This window comes from Arvicanthis niloticus, chromosome Y, assembly GCF_011762505.2.
Source record: "Arvicanthis niloticus isolate mArvNil1 chromosome Y, mArvNil1.pat.X, whole genome shotgun sequence".
Classification (NCBI taxonomy): Eukaryota; Metazoa; Chordata; class Mammalia; order Rodentia; family Muridae; genus Arvicanthis; species Arvicanthis niloticus.
The window spans coordinates 5,740,971-5,750,642 of record NC_133431.1 but is presented as its reverse complement, the minus strand read 5'-3'; the positions used below and the strand labels follow the sequence as shown (position 1 = coordinate 5,750,642).

At 42.1% G+C, this 9,672-nt stretch overlaps 1 protein-coding gene across 1 annotated transcript in view; it reads right to left on the bottom strand.

The window, feature by feature from the left end:
• LOC143437375 (uncharacterized) overlaps positions 1-9,672 on the bottom strand; it is a 32,177-nt gene that overhangs the window by 11,507 nt on the left and 10,998 nt on the right. Inside the window, exons 2-3 of the mRNA XM_076922197.1 lie at positions 476-602; positions 224-275 (exon numbers count right to left, since the gene is read on the bottom strand). Coding sequence (XP_076778312.1) covers positions 224-275; positions 476-509 — 86 coding nt within the window. The 5' untranslated portion in view covers positions 510-602. The remainder of the gene's footprint in view (positions 1-223; positions 276-475; positions 603-9,672) is intronic.

Sequence of the window (9,672 nt, the reverse complement as noted above, 5' to 3'; positions counted from 1 at the left end):
AAGGCATTGTTTCCATGTCTTCTTCCTTAGAGGAATGCCTTACAAACGTGCATCAGATAACTGACATTAAGGAACATAGTTTTGTGAGAATATTATAATCATAGCTATACTTAAAGGACTGATCTTTTTACACACTTGCTTTTCTTTAGAGCTTCCAGAACACAATAAAATTTCCTCACAGGCATATTTGTATCAGCTTGCAGATGAAAACTACCTTTCATACCTTCTAGAACTTTGATGTTGTTCTTCAATATGATGATCTTCCCAACTGTAACCTAAAGCACAGTACCAGAAAATGAGTGATACAGTATTGGAAATTAGGTAAAATTCAAGTTACTGTTACTTTTGACAGCACAGAACCTGATTTATTCATCTCAATCTTCCTTGTTCTCAATTGAAATAACGGAGAATTATCAATAACCAAGAATCACTAGTTCCATTATTTTGAAAAGCAAAACAAAATTCACAGTGTTACCTATAGCACTGAGGTTTTGGTAGGTCTCCAGCATCACATCTTTGTAGAGATTCTTCTGGGAAGGATCCAGCAAATTCCATTCTTCTGTAGTGAAGTTCACATACACATCATCCTAAGTCACTGCATCCTAAAATATCAAACACATGTGTAGAACAGAAAGCATGATTGTGACATCACTGTAAGTAAATGGATATTTTCTAGGCAATGTGTTAATGTAATTCTTGTGCTTCCTCCACTTATTTCCTGAAACAGAGGTTATAATCTAATCATTCTGTCATTTTAGAAGAAAATTGAATTATAAGTTTCACCTGTGTCACTTCTGATCCCTTTGATTAGGATACATCCTTGCAACACAAATGGCAACTGAGAGGGATATGCAGGGGCAAACAGATCAACTGTACTTAGCAAACATCTGAAAAGGTGTATGAACAATTACTAACTATAAAAACGATGGGCAAGCTGCGAGTATTTGCTCATGTCTTTAATCACAGAAGTACAGTCAGGTGTATGTCATTGAGCTGGATTCTGACATGGTCTATGCAATGTGTTGCAGGACAGCAAAAGTTACATGTTAAGACCCTCACTCCCCTGTAAAAATCAACCAAGGAAACAAAAATGATAGAGAGAACTCACAGTTCTTTTCTGATGTTCCTACAAAGAATTATACGTTCACTGCAGTTCTGTATTCATCTTGCAAAACATGATGTGAATCAGTTTAAGCAGCAACATTAATTAAAGTGTACTAGAAGGGAATGCATGTTTAAACAGTTAAAAATGGACAAATGAAAATATTAGTAATGTATATGCTGATCAGAAATAAAGAACAAAGGACAGGAAAGATAGCTCAGGAGTGGAAAGCTCTTGCTAGTCTTCCACATAATGGTGGTCAATTTCTAGTATTTACATGGGGATCAACAAATACCCATTACTTCAAGATCAAGAGTACTGAGGCCATCTTCTGACAACACTAAAGATGAGGCATATATGATATTCATATTAATCCACACAGGCACAATACTCTTATTTATTCAAAAATTTCAGAACAAACACAAGACTAAGGCAAAATGACATACACTTGGAATCCAATGAGTCTGAAGCCTCGGGCAGTATTGATATCATTAACATACGCCATCCAGAGATATACAATATAACCTATATATTTGGTTAAATTTTAAAATTAAAGATGTGGATGAAAAGGTGCACAGAAGGATGTGCTTATTTTACAAAAACACATCAGGTGGCTTCTGTGGTTTCTGTATCTACTATCAGCACAAGAAGAGCTTCACAGAGAAATTTAGCCTCAAAAACAATAAACGAAAGATATAAAGTTAAAAATAGAAATCTACCAGACTTGCAAAATAGCTTAGCATTGAATAGCAAATGTTTATACTGTATCTTATGGGAAATAGAAACTGAAATCAAATGGAGAATTTATGGGAGCATGAGAAGAAAGCTGAAGAATCAGTTTCAAGTACAACACAGTAGACACATAGAATAAAATATTTCCTCTCTAAAAGAAATGCAGGGGTAAAGCTGGAGCAGAGACTGAGGGAATTGTTAATGAAAACTTGCCCAGCTGGAGACCCACCTTATAGACAAACACCAATCCATGACATTATTAGGGATACTCTGTTTTTCTCCCACACAGGAGCCTTGCATAATTGTCCATTAAGAGGCTCCACCCAGCAGCTGACTTGAAAGAGATGCAGAGAACCACAGTCAAACATTGAATGGTCCTTGGGGACTGTTATGGAAGAGTTGGGGGAAGGATTGATGGCCCTGAAGAGGATAGGAACTCCACAGGAAGACCAACAGTCTCAAATAACCTGGACCCTTGGGGAGACTCACAGACTGATCCACAAACAAAATAACACACACAGTCTAGACTAAGGCCCCTGGAACATATGTAGTAGATGTGTAGATCAGTCTTCATGATGGTCCTCCAACAACTGTACCAGGGGCTGTTCCTAAAGCTGCTGTCTATCTTTGGAATCTGCTCCCTGAACTGTGCTGCCATGTGTGGCTTCAATGGAAAGGATGAACTTAACCCAGCAGAGACTTGATGCACTGCGGTGTGGAGATACCCAGAGGCCCACACCTTCTCAAAGGAGAAACAGAGGATATTGGATAGAGAGACTCTGTGCAGGCAGTGGACCTAGAGTAGGGACTTCACAAAGTTCATAGCCATTTTATTTATTACAGTGTGAAATTGGAAAAATCCCAGATGTCACTCAACCAAAATATGAATATAGAAAATGTGGTTCATTTACAAAAGGAAAAACTATTCATCTATAAAATACAAGAACATTATCAAATTAAGGCAAATGGATACAACTAGAAACTATTATCCTGAGTGAGGTAACCCAGACCTAAAAGCACACACATGTATGTACTCACTTACAAGTGAATAATAATCATAAAATACAGGAAACCCACACTACAGTCTATAGATGCAAAGAAGCTATACATGAAGGAAGGTCCAAATGAGCACAGTTGAATCTCATTCAGAAGCAGGAATAAAACAGTCATAGGAGGCAGATGGAAGAGAGAGAACTGGATGGGAGAGCAGATAAGAAGGAGAATCCGGGAGAACCAGCAACACATGTGGTGAGAGACTATGGAGTTGATCTTAGCTGAGATGTATAGCAGTTAGATATGGATGCTGAAGAGGCCACATCTGCAGTCAGGCAGGACCCCTTAGTGGAGAGTTAGAGACACCAACCAATCCTAAAATCATTTTACCCAAAATTTGTTCTTGTTCACAAGAATGCAATCTACAACATAGATTCTGTTCAGCGGCAAAATAACCCTTTGATACCATGTTGTTGTTCTAACTTGTTACTCTGCTGCTGTGATTGAATCCTCTAAGCAAAGGCATCTCAGGTAATAAATGGTTGTTGTACATGGCTCTGACATATCAGTCCATCATTTTGGGGGCTTAAATTAGAAACTGTAGGCAAAAAGCATGGACAAACACTGTCTCCTCTCTTGCTCTCTTGCTTGGTCACTGTCTCAAGCTCAGCCTCCTCTCATCCAGCCCAGGACCACTTGCTTAGGGATATTGCCATCCTCAGTGGAAGAGTCTTCCTTTTTTTTAGTTTTCTGAGACAGGGTTTCTCTGTGTAGCCCTGGCTGTGCTGGAACTCAGAAATCCACCTGCCTCTTCCTCCCAAGTGCTGGGATTAAAGGCATGTGCCACCACTGCTCAATTGAGGTTCCTTCAGATGACTGTAGCTCTGAAATGCTGAGAACTGAAAACTATGACAGAGACATAATAATGAATGAGGAAGTTGTTACAACACAAAACCAATGATTTAAACATATCAATTACAGGAGCCCCTCCCACAACAAGAGGGAGTTGGAGTTGTGGCTGAGCAAGGACAAAATAGGGAGGGCACCTGGCTCAGAGCAGGGAAGGATACACTGGAATGGGGAGCTCAGAGGCTGTGCTGACCTGGGGTGAGGTGTCTTTAACCCTGGGTTCCCAGGCCAGTGCTACCAAAGTTGTGGCTAAAACAGCTGGAAGGTGGACAGAAAAGCAGATTGTTCCACAAAACTCAAATTACCACCAACAAAGGACAGGATTTCTGACTCAAGGAAGATATGCTAAATTTGTTAGAATCGATGAAGAATGACCATCCATTTCATGACAGCTCCAAGTTCAAAATTATAGAGTCACATATGAACTGGGCAGAGGGTAGTTCAGGAGGTGGTAAATGAGGTCTTTGTATTTCTACCCTGCAAAACAAGGTAGGCAGAGCTTGATTTTGCCCTGGATGCTGTCTCGAAGAGCTCTCTGTCATGGACTAGTCAATGGGTCTAGGTCCTGTTGTTAAGAAAGATTTAAGCCAAGGTGTGGGGCTAGTAACTAAATCGACTAGGGTGGAATCTGTCTCATTTCCTCAGTGAGAGAATGATAAACATCCACACCCAAAATAGACAGACATAAGGGGGTTGTAAAGGCTACCAGTAGATTCCTCCACTTGGACAAAGGAGAAAATGAAGACAGGATGGCAGCTGTGAGCCCTGTCAGGGTTCCAAGGCTGCTCTAACCTTCCCAGAAATTAAGACCAGAGAAACACCATCCACTATACCAGGCTCTGGAACATCTTTGAAGTACTTTGGGGCTATGACTCTCCAGCATATCCACTGTAACAGGGTTCCAGGTTCAATATAGTCATCTCCCTCCACATATACTCAAGAAAAACCTGAAGACCAAAGCACACAGACTCAGATCTGGCAGACAAGCCACTGACACAGAAACAATGGTTCATCTTAACAACCGGCCTTTCAATCCTTTAGTTGGGAGTCCTGAGGGTCTTGGGGTTCCAGTCAATGCACTAAGATGTTATGTCCATGTCACAGAGACCCCAACAACCAACAAGTAGCCTGTTGTAATGCAAACACATGGAGGTCTTTATTATGAGCTCTGTAATACGGATTCTCACCAGTCAGCCTCATGTGAGATCAAATCTGAAAGACCAAGTCTAGGGGTGCTGGGTATTTATAACAGTTACAGCAAGATTGGGACATTAACACACAGGTCAGCAACTTAATATTTTAAAAGCTGCATGACTGGCATAATCTCCAGGACCAATCAAGGGGGCAAAATCAACTGACAACCATGATGGGTAGACTAACTTTTTCTCTGTAAGGTGTATCAGTTATCTATATGTAGCTTAACCCTGAAGTTGTACCTTGACTGGCTGTTGACAAGGGGGCATTGTCATAGGATGTTTAGTCAAATGGACATTGTGCACTCTCTAAAACAGAATTAATTGTGCTTTACAAACTCATCTTTGTGCGCAGTCCTTATTATTGAAAGATGCTCCTGTTCAAGCACAAGCCATGCATGGCAGTCGAGAAGGTACTTGATCCAAAGACCTACCTCAGTATCTGTTACTGCACTGTTTGGAACTGTTTTCCTGAGCAAGTACCCCACAGCTCTGGAATCTCAAAATATTAGGGTTTCAAAGGTAACTTCAATATTACAGCTTCTTGTTCTAGTATCTGGGATTCATACATGATCATCTGGGCTCCTCAAAAGAGATCTGGTCACTTCTCCAGCTCTTCCATCTATTCCACTCTAGGTTCTGCTTGACTCCACTTTACTGCTGCTGTTGTTCTTTCTGCTCATCCCATGGGACTGACATCTTCAATATGCTGGGTTCTTCCCCTGCAACTAAGATTCACTGTTTTCCTCTCATACACTCCTTTCACTGGGTCAAGCCTTAGCTGCTCTGCATGAGATTCATTTATGCCTAAAAAACAATACTACCTGGGTGATTCTCACACATGATCAACTCCAGGTGCACAACAAGGGACAACCTTGTCTATCTCTGGAACACAGCTTCTTTGTCCTCTCAGAAAAAAACTCACCACAAGACTTCACCTCAGTGATGCTGATTTCTTCTTTATCCCCACTAATTTTTTAACAACAGCCAACCAGCATCAATTGTCTCAGTTGTCCCTTCTATTCTTTCCTCCCAGAGCCACATGGACAAAGCTGCTGAGTTCCTCTGCCTTCTGAGGTTGGAACACCGCCCCTTCTATTACATCATCACCAGTTTTTTATTTTTCAACAATTTCACTGCCTAAGCTCGGCTGTCCTTGAACTTGCTCTGTAGATGAACCTTGAACTCAGATCTGCATGGCTGTGTCTCCTGAATGCTGGGTAATACCTGTGTAACACTTTGCCTGTACCTAAGCTTTTCATTACCTAAAACTTGTTCTGTACCAGGAAGACCTGAATCAGAGATCTGCTTGATGCTCATCTTTTGGGATTTAAGGTGTGTACCACCGCACCTATACTTAAGTATTTTATTTTAGGTTTTAAAATGAAAGCCCAGAATAGTAATCACAGTCCATCGACAGTCAGTTTCACACATACTGGTGACCCTTGTGTCCACATGAAAACAATAACCAGGTGATAATTGAAAGATATGAAAATTTATAAAGGGTATGAAAAGTTATTATGACCCCTTAGAGCCGAGCCAAGAATGTAGGCCAACCCGTTCACTAGCTCCAGGTTCCAGGAACTGGCTGACCATAAAGAAAGCAGAACTAAAAATCCAGGTCAGCTGAGTCATTCCGGGAACTGGCTGACCACAAAGTAGATGGTTGAGCAAGATTCAATTCCTGAGAAAAACATATACACGATGTTTCCCACATGACCGACTGAATGATGGGCTGGAACTTTCCACTATTTTTATGATGTTCTTCCTTGGTTTCCCCCTCACCCCCTATTTTATGTTTTTTTCCTTTAAATACCTTTCTCCCCCTGGCCTCGGAGTCGACACTCCTCATTATGAGTCTAGACCTCAGCCCGGCTGATTCCTGAAATAAAGCCTCCTGTGTCTTGTCAGTTATTGAGTGGTTGCGATATCCTGAGAGTCTCGCCTCCTGGGGGTCTTTCAATAATAACACCCAACACGATACAGTTCTCCTTTGTACAAGTCTGGGGGTGTGTCCATAGGTCCTCCAGCCAGTACCTGTAAGGAGTTCCAGTCTTACCTCAGCCTCAGATTCATGGGCAACCTGGGGCCTCGGCTTCCACCCGCCCGTCAAGGTACCTAGAGGCTCCAGTCATCTCCCCATCTGCAGCAGCCCTGCGGTGGGCAATCGGATTGCATTGTTTGGTCTATGATGAGAGAAGGAGGCCACGGATACCACCGGGACAGAGGTGCTTTTCCCAGACTGTCATGGTGGCAGTGGTTGTCTCCTGGTGCAATCACTGGGCTCCAGTTGGGATTTGCATACATCATGCTGGGCCAGCGCCTTCATGGGAAATGTAGTCTCTCACAGGCCGCCATCTTTCTTTTTCCTTGTGGCCTCATGGGATATGTAGTTCGGAGGCCTGCCGCCATATTGGATTGAGTTTGATGCGCGTGTGCATTTAGGTCTTTGACCACCATTTTGGCACGTGTCCTTATGGGAAATGTAGTCCCCAGCTGCTATCTCTGAGTAGCCCTGCCAGTCCCTGAACTCACTCTGTTGCCCAGGCTGGCCTTGAACTCAGAAATCTGCCTGCCTCTACCTCCCAAGTGCTGGGATTAAAGGCATGCACCATCAATTATTGATCATTATTGGCTATTGATTAATATTGATTATTGATTAGCACTGTCTGCTCATTATCAATTATTATCAAGATTATTGATCACTTGGTTATTGACTAGTATTGAATATTGGCCATCAATTAGTATTGATTATTGATTAACATGATTATTGATCATTATTCCATCACCATCATGCCCCTGCCTCTGCCTCCCAAGTGCTGGGATGAAAAACTACCACTGCCCAGCTACACTTGTTTTCTTTGTTTGTTTTTTTGTTTGCTTGTTTGTTTTGAGACAGGGTTTCTCTGTGTAGCCCTGGCAGACAAGCCACTGACACAAAAACAATGGTGGATCTTAACAACTGGCCTTTCAATTCTTTAGTTGGGAGTCCTGAGGGTCTTGGGTCAATGCACCAAGATGTTATGTCCAAGCCACAAAGAACCCAACAACCAATAAGGAGCCTATTGCAATGCAATCACATGGAGGTCTTTATTATGAGCTCTGTAATAAGGATTTTCACCAGTCAGCCTCACATGAGATCAAAACTGAGAGTCTAGAGGTGCTGGGTATTTATTGTAGTTACAGCAAGATTAAGACATTAATACACAGGTCAGCAACTTAATATTTTAAAAACTACATGTTCGGCATAATCTGCAGGAACCAATCAAGGGGGCGAAACCATCTGACAACCATGATGGGTAGACGAACTTTGTCTCTGTAAGGTATATTAATTATCTATATGTAGCTTAACCCTGCAGTTGAACCTTAACTGGCTGTGGACAAGGTGGGCTTGTCATAGGATGTTTGTTCAAGTGGAGTTTGTGCACTCTCAGAAACAGAATTGATTGTGCTTTACAAACTCATTTTTGTGCCTGAGGTCCTGATTATTGAAAGATGCTCCTGTTCAACCACAAGCCATGCATGGCAGTAGAAAAGGTACTTTGTCCAAAGACCTGCCTCACTATCTGTTACTGCAGATCCTAATATCAGTTGCACTTACTCTGAGACAGAATACCAGTGGAAGTTGCCCCTCCCCCCTGTGCATGCCTCTTATAGGTAAAATAGACAATGCCCACTTGCCCTTCCTTTCCTGCCTCATCCCTGTGTCTCATCCCCTCTTGGGCAGACAGTTCCTGTTCAACCACATGCTTTACCTGCCAGGACACAGGTAAGCTTTCTACAGATCTACCACACTGTCTGTTATCCCAGATGCAATGATCACAGTTTTCCCCTAGCACTGTACTAAACACCAGAGGCAGCTTTACCTCTATCCTGACTATGTTTGCCTGTGGATGCTAAGATCATCTCTTCCTGCCCAACTCTTCTCCCTGCTCCTAACATTTGCAAGCATTCCCTCTTGAGCATACCCACCAAACATGTCAGTAAAGGAGGCAACACTCAGGCAACTTTCTCTGTAAATCCAGACATCAAACAGCAACCCAGGAACAAAACTCCCACCCAAGCAAGACAAATTCAGAAATCAGTACTGAGATAATAATCACTTCAAACCCAGAGGCCTAGACAACAACCTATGAATATAATAAATAACAGCCAGAAAAAATAAGTCACCAAAAGTGCCGACCTATCCTATTACAGCAGGTCCTGAGAAATTAAAACATGCAACAGATATGGTACAAAAGAGGTTGTTTGGGGGCAGGGATATGAGTGAGAATCTGGGGAAGGGAATGAGGCACAGATGAGGACCTGCAGAAAGACAGACAGACAGACAGACAGACAGACAGACAAACAGACAGACAGCAGAGAGAGAGTCCTGAGAGTAAACAAAGAGAATAGAGAGAAGGCATGAACTGAGACAGGGAACAGAGAGAGCTGTGTAGCTGGTTGTCCCTGTATATAAAGCATACCTGACAATAGCAGCAAGTGATGGAGGCAGGGAATGACTTAAGCAGTTGCTAAGTCCCTGAGAGCAGAGCATTGATATTGCCTGTGGACTGACAACTACAGAGACAAGCTTCACCCACAGAACAACTAGAAAGGAAGAGAGAGCCTCAGATATTAAGGATGAATAGGACAAAATGAATACATTGGGTAAAAAAAATGTGGATTCTAAAGGTTTCCTAACCCTAAACAACTAGAAATTTTTCAACATATGAGAAGGGAAAACTACAGATGATTGGAAAA